At 41.8% G+C, this 13,114-nt stretch overlaps 7 protein-coding genes across 7 annotated transcripts; 3 read left to right on the top strand and 4 right to left on the bottom strand.

Moving 5' to 3' along the window:
• Nucleotides 1-81: 81 nt before the first annotated feature.
• PAS_chr4_0634 (Transcription cofactor, forms complexes with DNA-binding proteins Swi4p and Mbp1p) lies at nucleotides 82-2,280 on the top strand (the record flags this gene model as incomplete). The annotated part of the gene is made up of 1 exon (XM_002494028.1): nucleotides 82-2,280. One exon carries the CDS (start codon nucleotides 82-84, stop codon nucleotides 2,278-2,280), a length of 2,199 nt encoding a protein of 732 aa, XP_002494073.1.
• A 20-nt stretch (nucleotides 2,281-2,300) lies between these two features.
• On the bottom strand, nucleotides 2,301-4,925 carry PAS_chr4_0633 (uncharacterized protein; the record flags this gene model as incomplete). The annotated part of the gene is made up of 1 exon (XM_002494027.1): nucleotides 2,301-4,925. One exon carries the CDS (start codon nucleotides 4,923-4,925, stop codon nucleotides 2,301-2,303), a length of 2,625 nt encoding a protein of 874 aa, XP_002494072.1.
• A 365-nt stretch (nucleotides 4,926-5,290) lies between these two features.
• Nucleotides 5,291-6,556, bottom strand: PAS_chr4_0632 (Hypothetical protein; the record flags this gene model as incomplete). The annotated part of the gene is made up of 1 exon (XM_002494026.1): nucleotides 5,291-6,556. The coding sequence occupies one exon, from the start codon at nucleotides 6,554-6,556 to the stop codon at nucleotides 5,291-5,293; it is 1,266 nt and encodes a 421-aa protein (XP_002494071.1).
• A 516-nt stretch (nucleotides 6,557-7,072) lies between these two features.
• Nucleotides 7,073-8,260, top strand: PAS_chr4_0631 (Hypothetical protein; the record flags this gene model as incomplete). Its single annotated transcript, XM_002494025.1, has 1 exon — nucleotides 7,073-8,260. The coding sequence occupies one exon, from the start codon at nucleotides 7,073-7,075 to the stop codon at nucleotides 8,258-8,260; it is 1,188 nt and encodes a 395-aa protein (XP_002494070.1).
• Nucleotides 8,261-9,177: 917 nt separating this feature from the next.
• PAS_chr4_0630 (Hypothetical protein) lies at nucleotides 9,178-9,564 on the bottom strand (the record flags this gene model as incomplete). Its single annotated transcript, XM_002494024.1, has 1 exon — nucleotides 9,178-9,564. The coding sequence occupies one exon, from the start codon at nucleotides 9,562-9,564 to the stop codon at nucleotides 9,178-9,180; it is 387 nt and encodes a 128-aa protein (XP_002494069.1).
• A 191-nt stretch (nucleotides 9,565-9,755) lies between these two features.
• On the top strand, nucleotides 9,756-12,062 carry PAS_chr4_0629 (GTPase-activating protein (RhoGAP) for Cdc42p and Rho5p; the record flags this gene model as incomplete). Its single annotated transcript, XM_002494023.1, has 1 exon — nucleotides 9,756-12,062. The coding sequence occupies one exon, from the start codon at nucleotides 9,756-9,758 to the stop codon at nucleotides 12,060-12,062; it is 2,307 nt and encodes a 768-aa protein (XP_002494068.1).
• Nucleotides 12,063-12,132: 70 nt separating this feature from the next.
• PAS_chr4_0628 (Hypothetical protein) lies at nucleotides 12,133-13,095 on the bottom strand (the record flags this gene model as incomplete). The annotated part of the gene is made up of 1 exon (XM_002494022.1): nucleotides 12,133-13,095. The coding sequence occupies one exon, from the start codon at nucleotides 13,093-13,095 to the stop codon at nucleotides 12,133-12,135; it is 963 nt and encodes a 320-aa protein (XP_002494067.1).
• Between the last annotated feature and the right edge of the window lie 19 nt (nucleotides 13,096-13,114).

Here is a 13,114-nt window from a genome sequence, read left to right as displayed (position 1 = left end):
TTGTGTGAACAAATTGAAAGGAAGCTTTAGCTCACTTACAGGAAGAAAATTAGGGCTAATCCCTCACCGTAAAACTACAAAATGACCACCAACGACCAATCCACACAACCGCTTCAAATCACCAGTATAACCCGTATTCCTGATAATTCAGGGAAGTTTTTTGAAGTCACACTTGACCCTTCTCTTCGTTTATACGTTAGCGAACCATTGTCCCTCAAAGTTAGCTCTTTCAGCAAGCTGGTTAAATTGCATGGGTCAACTGGCAAAAACTTGGGCGAACAGATTAGGGCAGTGATCGAAACTGGTCCGTTTGAAACTGTGGACACAGAAAATGAACTGTTACGAGGTAAATGGATCGGCAAAGATCGTTGTCTGGAACTTTCAAAATCGTTCAGAGTTGACGACATCATAGATCCATTGCTGAATAAGATTGAAACGGAACTGTCTAAAGATATTCCACAGGTGGCTACAGCTTCAAATCAATCTGACCAACCAAGCTTCTATACAGCAGTCTTCAATGGCGGCACTGATAATACCTCAAGCAACATTAATAACAATAATACTAACAGCCCCGTCATGACCAGGGCATTCTCGACTTTAACCGAGAATGATAATGTTCACGACGTGTCAATGGACTTGGCAGATCAGAGCTTAACAACTCCAGTGAAACGCGCAAAAACTAACATAGATCCGTCCAGTTTACCGGAAGGTGCTCAGTTTACGTTTGATATCAATGCCCCTAACCCTGATGCTCCATACGCACTCAAGCCAATCTCAGAGACTAATAATCCCAGAGGTTACGACTTGCAAAAATCTAAGAGTGTTATAATGTCAATATTTCTTTCGAAGGATACTGAAGTATCCTTGATAGACATAGTGGGTAACGATCCACATTATTTGGACGAGCTTTGTATAGATGTTCCATTTGATGATTTGGGTCAAACTGCTCTCCACTGGGCTGCAACTCTGGGAAGAACCTATCTCATCAGGGAGCTAGTCAAACATAAGGCTAACAGGCTGAGAGGCAATGTCGAGGGAGAGACTGCCTTAGTACACTCGATACTGGTTACTAATAGTTTTGACGCAGGGAACTTTTCAGAGATACTGGATCTCCTATACCCTGCGATCACCATATTTGATTATCAGGGACGAACGATTTTACACCACATCGCTTTAACATCTGGTATTAAAGGACGTAGTTCTGCTTCCAAGTACTATTTAAGCACTTTGCTAGAATGGATCGTGAGGAAGGGTGCTCTCTTGCCTGGCCAGCAGAACTTGCCACTTGGAAAGTTCATGAGCCAAGTGTTGAATGTTCAAGATAAGAACGGTGACACTTGTCTAAATATTGCTGCTCGTATTGGAAACAAAACTGTTGTACAACAATTACTGGATCTAGGAGCTAATCCCAATGTTCCAAACAAAGCTGGCTTGAGACCTTTGGATTTTGGGATAAATATCAATGGGATATCGTTAGCAAAAGAGTCCTCTTTACCCCCAGCATCATTTTCTAGCGCCCCTTCCTTTTCTGCTCCAAAGCAGAATAGCTCGAAGATTGTCAACGATTTACAGACTATGTTATCAGCGCTGTCAACGAGTTTCAACCAGGAGTTGAACTCCAAGACAAAGAATATAGAATCCCTCCAGGAAACCTTGCGCAGTTCTACGCAAAGGTTATCGAAGGCTAGATCCCAATTATACCATTTACAAGATACTGAAGCCACGTTTTTGGAATTGAAGTCTAAACTGGCCAATATAGAGAAATCAATCAATGATGAAGAAAACTCCTTCAAGATTAATGCTCAAGAGCTGCCAAACCTTACAAGTTTTGTCGGAGATTTTGATGCTGATGAACCTTTTACTGTCTTGCCAGTATACAATGCTATTGAGGCGAAGATTGCTAGTTTGCCAGAGGACAAAAGAGAAGAGGTACTAGCTAATCTCAAAGACAACATCGACAAAGAAGAAATTTATCAAGTTTTAGTTGCCAAGAATTTTAATCTACAGGAGCTGCCTCCGTCAGTAGTACTCAATGCTCGTATTGAAGCATACCAGGAAAACGAGGCAAAGCTGGTAGAAATTCTTGAAAACTTGAAGTCAAAGTCCTCCATTCTCCAGAGCAAGTTCAAGCGGGTTGTTGCCCTCTGTACGAGTGTTGACGAGAAAAAAGTTGATGAATTACTTGATAGTCTTGTACAAGCAGTGGAAAGTGAGCCTGAAGACATGGATATCAATAAAGTTACAGGTTTTCTTAAAAAAGTAGACAATTCCAGCTATTAGTAACCAAATAGGTATTCAGATTAATTTGGTTGTTGCCTCCTAGCAGTAGCGTAAGGATCGTCAGATCTCGTAGTACTTGAAGCATTAGTATGGGTGTTAGGCGGAGCAGGCTTGCGGTGGGGGGTTGGATACCCTTGCTGTGTCTGCTCTGGATGACCTGGACCATGCGGCCCCTGTGCTCGGTACGCAGGACCTTGCTGTTGAAAATGCCTTGGTTGAGCCTGATATTGGTATTGATATTGATACTGTTGAGGCTGTGGCTGCTGTTGCTGCGGCTGTTGTGAAGAATAAAGCGACTGTTGTTGCTGGGGATAGGTATTATGTTGTTGAGGTGATTGAGGGTGACTTCTGGGTTGATAGTTCTTTGCAATGTGTGGGGGTTGCGCATTGTAATCTTGCGGCTGCTGCCAGCGTTTATCCTGTTGCTCCTGTGGACGAGAACGGTGGTCAGCTTGAATCGGTTGCTGGGGGTACTGTTGTCGTTTGTAGAACTGGTCGGCAAATCCATTACTCTCACGAGGTGCTTGCACTTGAGGGGAACCCTGTCTGTAAGGATCCCTGTTTTCAACATTATCTTTAGGACCCCTTCTGTTCGTCTGCTGAGGTAAAGACTCGTTGCTAGTTGGATAGAAAGATGACGCCGTGGACAATCTTCCTGGACCACTGTTACTACTGTTACTGGTGGTTTTCTGCACTGGAGCAAGAGAGCTGTTCAACTGCTGTTTGAACGCGGTCAATGGAGAGAACTTGTCTTCAGAGCCAAATGTGGGTTGGTCTGGGGTTCGTAAAGGCGCATCGTATCCACTGTGGTCAGTTTGTGTAATCTTCGGAAGCTCCTTACCTTCATCTTCATCATTATCGTATCCGTCATAAGTTGGGTCAAAAACGTTGGCCGTAGGAGGAGCCTTGAAAACATCAAAGTCTTCAGCGATGATTGCAGTTCTAGTGGAAGTAGAGGAAATAAGAGAATCACTGTTTGAAGCGTTATTTTTTCTAAACTCTGAGTAGGGACTCAGAATTCGTTGATTCATCTCATACGGACCACGAGGGCCTAATGACATATCATTCATATCAGCAGTTAAAAATTCTGGACCAACATAATCTGAAGAAGGAGCTTGGATCTCAGAGTATTTTCTATAAACTTCACTTAGTCTCGTAGAATCTGCCCCTGGGCTCCGGTCATCTTCTCGTGAAACCTCTGATGGAATCGAGTCTTTGCTCTCACCATATTTCAGTTCAATTGAGGGCTTCAAGTACTTTTCACTTCCCAGGGAATTTTGCGAAGTCGATTTAAGCATTTGAGGTGCTGGAGAGATCGATGAAGTACCCCTGCCTCTACTCGGAGCAATACGCGGAGAGCTAGCCCTGCTGGAGTTGTCTTTATTCAATGAACTTACAGCGCCAGTTATTCCATGAGCAGAACCGCAGCCAGTGTAGCCGGACTGCATTTTGTTCAGAAGAATTTTCTTTATACCCATAGTCCAGTCTTTTAAAGTCCAGTTGGTAGTTGTGGAACTTCCGGTTAGTAAAAGCAAGTCATCGATTTCAAGGTAGTGGACTTTGGGGAGTACAGGTAGACCAAATAAAAGAGATTCAATCTCTCGCTTGTCAGCATTGAGCCTCTTGGGTCTTCCGTACAGATTAAAGGCGTCCATTAGGGGCACAATGAATCTGATGAGAGTATCATAACCAGGCACAGACGAATGTTCTTCTGGCATTAAGAACACTGATGCATCTTTAGGATCATCTTCCTTTGAAAACGTGATGGTTCCTTCGAGTTTGATCAAGGTACTTCTGTCAACCAGGAGGGCAGATTGCGGATAAGCAGCGTAGATGGACGTTGCTCTTGTAATAGTTGCCATGATGCCCTTCTTGGATTTTTTCTCATTTTCATAAAAAACTACTCTGCCGACGTAGACTTTATCTTTTTTGGATTTCTTAGCTGGTGGTTCAACAACAGCAAAACATTTCTTCCACGGCATACCTGTTCCAAATCGAACACTGACCCAATCTTGATGTTCGAATTTAGTCTCTGCGAGAATAACTTTGATATCAGAAAGTCTTGAGCCACGACTAGACAGTATTGCTGCAGTGTAAGCTTCTTGCAAGGCCGTAGATTCGAAGTTGGTGAGTCTGAAGGCAGCATTCCATCTTTTGAACAGCTCCTTATCGTTGAACTGGAGGAGATATCTGTTTTTTAGAGTGGTGGACAGAACTATTACATTGTGCAATTGTCCGTTGGTAGACGGTAAAGTATCCAAAGCCTTGAAAGTCGCATCTGTGAAGTTAATATACATGGGCTTAGAAGCGGTACTAGCCAGCTTGCTTGGATCGTCTTTGTACTCTGACAGTTTTTCAGCATCCCAGACGGCGAGTTGGGTACCAGTGAGCACACCGTAAACCTCGTTCCATTTTCGTTCGCCAGGTTTCCCATCAGAGTTCAAATCTTGCAGCAGCATGAAAATGCCCTCATAATATTGTCTATAGGATTGAGCAGCGACGAGCGTGAAAATTGGGGATAACTCTGGGGATATCTGTCCTTGGGACTCAAGTGTGTTATTCTCCCGGGTGGGCTCAAAAGTCCCACTGCTCTGTAAATTGGGGGAGGCTGACCGTGATTTCTGACCAGAAAATAGTCTCTTCATGATATCAGGAGAAAACAGTAACGACTAGCGACTAAAGACGTGAATTGAAAACAAAAAAAAAAACACAAGCTAAGAACGGGGATTGGTTGGGTAAGGAATGACTATTGTCGAGTTTGTATCCCTGTAGTCTTTAGTGTAGACGAAATTCGTATTGTTTTCCCTGATTGTTTCGAGTTGAGGAGTTTACTTTCAAGAATCTGTCGGGGTGATATATAATACGTGTACTATTCAATTATCGTCGTTGGTTATTGTTGTCTTATGTCATCATATACTAAACTATGCTTTGTTGCCCCAGCGATTTCCAGGGGCTGAGCTGGAATAATGCACACCCACTATTCCAAACGAAAAATTGCATAAAATCATGTTTATGTAAACCTGGCTATGCAATATCTGGGCACCATTCCTTCCATCCTACTGTTTACTTTGTTAACCTTACACCAATCATCTTCAAACACCCCGTTCAAAATGAGCAGTTCGCCCTTGACTATGGATATTTCGTCAGGGAGCTTCGCTTTGTAGTTTTCAATCACCTGGTAGATGGCCCTCAGACTGGACGTGGTGCCGTTTACAGTCTTTTCCAGTCCATTGAGGCTTAGAGGGGTGACTTTCTTGGTAGAGCTTTGCTCGGCGTGTTTGATCTTGGCAATTGGGGGTTTGCAAATCAATGACGAACTTGTGTCGACTTCAATAACTTGACGTTGGATGTTAGCATCGCTTGGGTGTAGAGGTATCGTAGGCAGGTCCTTATCCTTGACAACAGTGGGTTGGGGTAGATCTGTAGAGTCGCGCGAGGACCGGAGGATGTTTTTGATAAATGAAGGATGGAAATTGCACGAGTCGGGGGTACGTGATCGGTGTATCCCGCTATGTACTGGCGATTTGTTGAGGAGCTTGAACGTTCTTAGGTTGGTGGCTGGGGTATTGATTACTTTGTTGTAGAATTGAGAGTAGGAACCTCGGGGAGTCTCGCCTCTGTCTGAATCTCTGTGGTCCTTTTCGGAATAAGTGCTGGAAGATTCCTCGATTGACGATGACGTAACATGTCTGATACTCACATCTCTGCTCATCCGTTTATCTAACCAGTCTTTGACGTTGAAAATTGATTGTCTTCTCCAATTTTGAAATCCAGATACCGCCTCGATCTTCTTTGCAGGAATGTCCTTGAACCTAATTTGATCTGGATCGGTCCTTTGGTGTTTGTTAATATACAGGGTGGTGGGCTTTGTCTCTCTGATTTCTTTGAGTATTTGAGGATTTATGGAATCTTCGGATTGTTTCCTTCTCAGGTAATAGAACAGCATTAGAACCGCTGACACCAGCAAGAGTACACATATCGGGATGACGATGGCAAGAGTAGTACTCGTTCTGGCATCCATGGTACCTTTTGATTTGGAGTAGCTATCCGTAATCATTTGGGAAGAACCGGACTTGAACTGTCGTTTTTCGACCACAATATCCAGAACTGGAGCGGTAGGGCTCGGTGTGATAGCGGATATTGCATCCTTTTCAGTGTATGCTTTATTGAATCTGGTAATTGTGATGGTGGTGGTTATTGTACTGGTGATATCATCTGTACAAGAGCCGACACAACTGTCTACATTCAGAGTGATATCTCTGGGGTGAATAATCATTAAAGTTTTGTTTCAACAGGTAAGGTCTCTCCTTAGTTTCCATTTTATAACTTTCCACGTTGTTTTGGGTTGGTTTGAAATCTGAAACAAGGTGAAATGCTTTGGTTAGTCAGAAGACCAACTAGATTTCAGACGTCGAAAATGACACCTCACACAGACAATGAAGTTCTAGATCAAATAACTCGGGCGAATGTACTTTATTAGGTGTCAACTCGGAATACTACTCTGGAGTGAGCCAGTCTGAGAGGAATCTGGGTAACGGTCAGACCAAAAGCTTTCATATTTGAGAGAGCAACAGTGCTCCAAAAGACCTCAAAAAGGCATACCAGTCTTGAAATGCTTAGGTATTGACTGGATGAGCAAAGACACAGCATACTTGTGAAGTAGCAAGGCATCAAAAGGGACCAGGCACCAATGCGATAAGGGAAAGGCTCATGATGAATACCTTTCGCGAATATTTCAGGGAGAAACCTGGAGTTCGAAACACCAGCAAGTTGTTTCCATTTATTCCAGCACATGGTTGAACAGGAAGTGACCCGATCCACTAATACTTCTGAAGCCCGAGCTCAAACCCGAGCTGAAGCTCAGGCCAAAGTCAACTATTTGACCAGGCTTTATCAGATGGATATCTTGTCCCACTCATCGAATAGCATTCAAAGGTCATCGACGCAAGACCTGGAAGAGTACCGAGCTTCCATATTCAACCATATCAACCGTGAAAAAGACTCCGAGCTATCTAGCGAACAAGTTCCGATGTTGTTAGGTCAAGGAATAGTGGGAAGCCACGGCATTCAGATCGGTTGCTTGACTCGATTGCCTGTGTATTCTAACAGCGACTCTCATCATATCCACCATAGAAGAACAACTGCAGGCAGTTTTGTAGAGAGCCATAAAATTCCAAACAGCATTTCGACTTCTTCTTCATCTGTGTCGTCAATTGGTATTCTTAACACAAAACTTATGAGACTTCCTATTTGTGCTCCCGGTCAGAACGAGTTTCTTATTGGATCCACAGCATTTAACGGATTAAAGTTTTTTCCAGAAAATTATGTGAAGCAGAAAGTCGAAGATATTACCAGAAAGAGTAGAGAGAAAACAAAAGATTTGGAAAGACCAACTTTGCCTGAAGTAGAATATCTGCATGGCACGGTCATCATGAACCAACTTTTGAACAGCAAACGAATCTTGAGAGATGTACAATGGAAACAGTATTACAATGACAGAATGGGTGGACACAGCCTAAGAGAATTAGTCACCTTAAGGAACAAGAAATCTCGTATAATAAGCTTGAGACAATTTGAAATAGAACAAAAGCTTGACCTAATTACCCTCAAAAGGAACCAGAATATTGCCTTGCTTCCTCAGGAAGAGGACTTTTATAACAGATACAGTCAGCAGAACGCAGAGGAACCCTCAACAGTCCCTAAATTCCAAAGTCTCAAGAGGACTCTCACTGAAGCTGAACGAAGAGACGACTTTGCCAACAATTTTGTTTTTGAAGACGAGGTAGATATGGACCGTCAGACTTTGATTAATTACTCTAATCTTCGCAATTCATGGAACCACAACGTTGTCACTCTGTCATCCATTAACAACATTAGAAATGAAGATTACCAGACTAAAATTGTCAAGAAACGTCGGTGTCCAAACCCCAATGCCTTGGGGTACTCAAATATCAGAGGTGTGAAACCTCCATATGCTTAGGTAATAATAATAATAATAACAAAATCAGAGTAGAAAGTCGCGGTCGCGTCTTGATAGATTGTCTGAACCAAGAAGTCTTTGTAAACCTCTAGAACAACGGTTACTGGGTGACAATTCCTAGCTGCAACTTTCAATGTCAGTGCTATTTGATCTGGGTCAGATAGATCAAGCTTTTGACGAAGCCTGGAAAAAAAGGCGTCTTTTGAACGATAATGAGATGCCCATCAGGACCATCTTCGAGTTTCTCCAAGATATTAACCAACAGGCCCGGATTAACCTTCTTAAGGATCCTCAGACGAGTTCTGCTATCTTTGATTTTGTAGAGAAAAATCCTTACTTTCGAATCAATAAGTTTGACCTCAAGAAGTTCGTTTTAAGACTGGTCGATAGCCTGCAAACCAATGAACCAACCCTCACTACCATCAATATAGAGAACCCATTTGAAGAGTTTAATTCCCATAATAATTTAGCCTACTTGGAAAACTCCCATAAGTTGTTGGTTCAACAATTCCAAAGAAGAATTAGACCCGAATCTAAAGACTTGGATGAGCAATTACTTCAGAACTTCGATCGATTAATAACGGCTTACAAATATGAATTGGATCACAAAGATAAAGAAAAAAGGTCTTTGGAAACAAGATTTGGTCAATTAGACGTTCTTGTGACCGATCAATCGAGATGCATCGAGTTATTACAGACACAGTTGGTTCGAAAATTCAATCTACCTCCATTAAACGTAAACTCAAAATACCAACATAAATCACGGTTAACAGGTAGATTCACATCCATCTTCCAACTACCAAAGTTCAAATTCAAAGTACCCTTATCTATCAGGGTCATGTTCATCTTCTTCATCAGCTCGTTCTTGGTATCATATTTGGATGAATATTATGCCGGCATTGACTGATCCTTCACAATTACTTCTTTTCACAGTCTATACACGCATCAGGATCTGTTTCCTTCTGGCCAATGTCGACAATCAATTTTCCATCGTTCTTGGAAGATTTATCAACATGACCTAACTCTTTCAAAGGAGCAATAATATTTCGAATAAGCTGTTTCAGGATTTTAGAGTCAGGGAATCCATCCATTTTCCGTCGATCCCAAACAATCATTCCTTCGTCTTTATCATTCAAGCAAACTGCCACTCTGAAGGTTCCTGAATCGAGCGAAGGACTTAGGGCAACCTCGCCTATTTCGGTCCCAAAAGTCTGGAACAGCTCTTGTTGATACCAGTTAGCTCGGAGTCCCCATTTACACTTTGCACAATATTCAATATGAACTCTGGGATATCGAACCGACATGGTTACCTACCTAGACAACGGTTTTCGTACCTCATTCAGTAACAGGCCTTTTGTTTACGTATCACATGACCGAGATTGTACCCTCGCGTGTTCAGTCTGGGATTTGCTTCAGCTTATTTCCCCTTTCCACCGTTCTAGACCACTGTATACACCTAATACCCGACTCAGCCCAAGAAAGCTACTATTTAAATATGGCTAACTCCTTTGCTACTAGCTTCTGGACTGAGGACTACATTACAGGCATCAATGTTTTATTTGAGAAGCTGTATCAGGGTTGTTACGAGTGCGACGAGTTCGTGTCTCTGTTCCAGACGAGAATGACTGCAGAGGCCAATCATGGAAGCAAGCTACTGCAAATTCCCAACACAGTCTCTTTGAATTCCCTTGGATTTGGAAGGGACGATGGTGCATCTCTCAAAGCTTCATTCGTTAGTATTCAAGAACAAATGAAAACTGAGGGAAAATATCATCTCCAGGTTGCAGAGCGAATACAGTCTGAAGTTATTGATCGCTTTAGCAAATGGAGTTCAGATCACTCTCAACGTGTCAGATATAGTCAAAAGACTTTAGATGCCAAAGTTACCAAATATGTTAAAAATAAACAAAATGTCGATAAGATTCAGAAGAAATACTTTAACAAGTGTCGAATCTTAGAAGACGTCAAATCTGAATTGGGCAATGTTGATTTTGAAGAATTCCTAAAAGATATGACTCAGGTTGAGGTCAACGAAGCTTCAAATGATGGTAGTCCTGTGATCCTTGCAGGCTACGAGTACAAGTACTCTGATTTTTTGGAGATGCTTAGTAAACTTCTGAGTGAAATTCCCAAGAGACCTTTCAAAAGATATTTGGTGAATTATGATTTCTGTTCCACGGGCTCTGAAGTTTCATCATGGGTACAATTGAATATTGGAATTGCTGATATTGCCAAAATTGAAAAGTTCGGTCAAGATTTAATCAATCTTGGATACATAAGAGCTATTGATAGTGGAAGTTTTGCTATAGGATCTCAATTACATTATCAGTGGAGACCTGAAGCATTCAAAGAGGCTAACTTAGAGATGGCCTATCCCCAGGACAGTTTTCAATTTTCTCAAGAGGCCAATAGAAACAACTTAACTAATTATTTTGGTGAAGTCAAAGAATTGGTCTCAGGTGTCAGCAACGTGGATATTAATGACAAATCAACTATAAGAAAACTTGTCAGGGAGTGTGATGAATTGGATAAGCTTTATCTTAAGGAAGTTTTGAATCTGGATGAAGAAAGGTGTAAGCTGGAGGTTACTATCACTGATCATCTTCAATTTATGGAGAAGTGTGAACTTGACCGATTGAGAGCTCTAAAAAAGGCAACACAGGATTTCTTGGTATGCCTCTTCAATCAAGCTGCTACTCCTAGTCAGGCAGACTATTTAATTAAACTTGATTCAGTTTTCACAGGGTTAACAGTGGCTGAGGAAAATATGCAACCTGAGAAAGACTTGAATTTTGTGTTAGAGAATTACCAGACTGGATATTACAGACCACGATCTCTGGTTTATGACAATTTCCAGTCTTCGAAAAATAAACAGATCTTCGGAGTGGAATTGAGTATCAGATGCCGGATGGAAAGAAAAATTGTTCCGTTGATAGTGTCTTCAATTTTGACTCATATGGACCATAGTTATGGACTTATGGAAAATGATGACGTCAGATTGAGTTGCTGGACAAGCCCAGTTCAGCTCACGATGACACACGAACTTAGAAAGCGTATCAACCATATCCTATTGGATAGTGACAGTGCTCTAAATGGGGATTCAAAAAGCTATGAAAAAATTCTGGCCGAATATGATGCTCCTGTCGTTACAAATGTCTTGAAGCTGTATTTATTGGAACTACCTGATTCTTTGGTAACAGGTGACTACTATGACTCTATAAAGTCTCTGTATAACCAATTTGGTTCCGCTGACCAAACAAACGAGAGAATTAACGGACTAGTGAGTTTCCTGACCAGTCTTCCAACTAATAACATTGCGACACTAGATGCAATCCTAACTCACTTTAATAGAATAATTGAAACGGTCAAGCAGAACAAGACAGAAGACCCGGCATTACAACAGAGACATATCAATGACTTCAAGGAGAAGATTTCTCATGAATTCTCTACCTTGGTTCTCAGACCAAAGTTCAACTCCGGTCATAGCACAGGGCTTAATGACAAACATTGTTACAAATTGGTTCTTGATTTGTTAAACAACAAGCAAGAAATATTTGGTAAGGTCAAGAAGCAGGTTTCTTCAGCCAAAAGGAGTACCTCTTTGAGTCCAGCTTCTTCTGTTCCTCCAACATCAGTCGCTAAGAAAGCAGTTAATGAACTGAAGCGCATAGACACTAGTTCCAGATCTGTTGAGAACCGACTACACAACATTGTGACTAGAAAAGTATCTAGTTCTGAGGGTGAATCTGCACCGGACCGTGCCAACGGACTCGGCCCCACAACTTCTGTACTAGCTGAATAATCAAATCCAAATCCTAATCCATTATCTACATCTTACATAAAAAGAACTGAAAACCCTGATTATTAACGTCTCAAGAATCTTTGAACACCGTAAAATTTTTGCCTTTAGGAGATACTGTGATATCCTTCACAAACTCAGTAGATCTGCGGACCAGGTTCTTATGATCTTGATCGTTTTCGTCGATTTCATCATCCGTGTCCAGTGTAGCACTAAAATCTAATATCTTCGGCTTTATACTTTTTTGTTCATCCGAAAGCTTACGAACAATTCTTTCTCCTGTTTTATTGTGGATATAGACAATTTCGTCAGTTTCTTGGAGAGAAGAGTTATTTCCGGTTTTGGCTGGCCCTATAAACGGGTTCTTGGATTTGGATCTAGTAATAAAAATGTCACTGTCATTCTCGGAGCTGAACTTTGTGTTGTACGAAGATGGGTTGTTCCACTGTTTTGCCAGCTCTTCATTGATGATTTTCTTAGTGGGTGTTCTTGGAGGTTCACGTTGCCTATAATCTTGACGTTCTTCTTCATCACTATCGATGCCATCAAAATTAAGCGTCCTTATTGCAGGCTTTTGTGATTTCAACTGCAATCCTTCTATCTCTTCATCAGAGCTTTCGAACTGAATACTATCACTCAAAACTGGCGACATTGCACATTTCCGCAAACCATTTCGGGAATCTATGCTAGCTCTTCTAGACGATAAAGAACGACCGGAACCAATACGGGGTTGTGCAGGTGGGAATAAATATGTTGGTTTGGATTCTTGACGTGAAGAAGGTATTCTAGTCGATGAAGTGGTTGATAAGGATATGGCGTCACTGAGTTGTTTTCTTTTCCTATGTTGCGGTGTTGGGTCAGGAGTTAATTGATTCACCTCCATAACTCTGGAATTTCTTGAATGTGGGGTTTTCAGATGGGCATCTTTCTTGACGGGGTTGTGAGTAACGGAGGAACCTGGTGTCTTGGGTGTGAACGGTGTTTGAGCCTGTACGCGGTTACTTCTGGGCGGAGTACTCGGAGTCATGAGAGCCATTGATTAGAAGGTGAATGAG

The sequence above is a fragment of the Komagataella phaffii genome, chromosome 4 (genome assembly GCF_000027005.1).
Source record: "Komagataella phaffii GS115 chromosome 4, complete sequence".
In the NCBI taxonomy this organism is placed as follows: Eukaryota; Fungi; Ascomycota; class Pichiomycetes; order Pichiales; family Pichiaceae; genus Komagataella; species Komagataella phaffii.
Note: the sequence above shows the minus strand (reverse complement) of the source record. Positions and strands in the feature narration are given on the sequence as shown.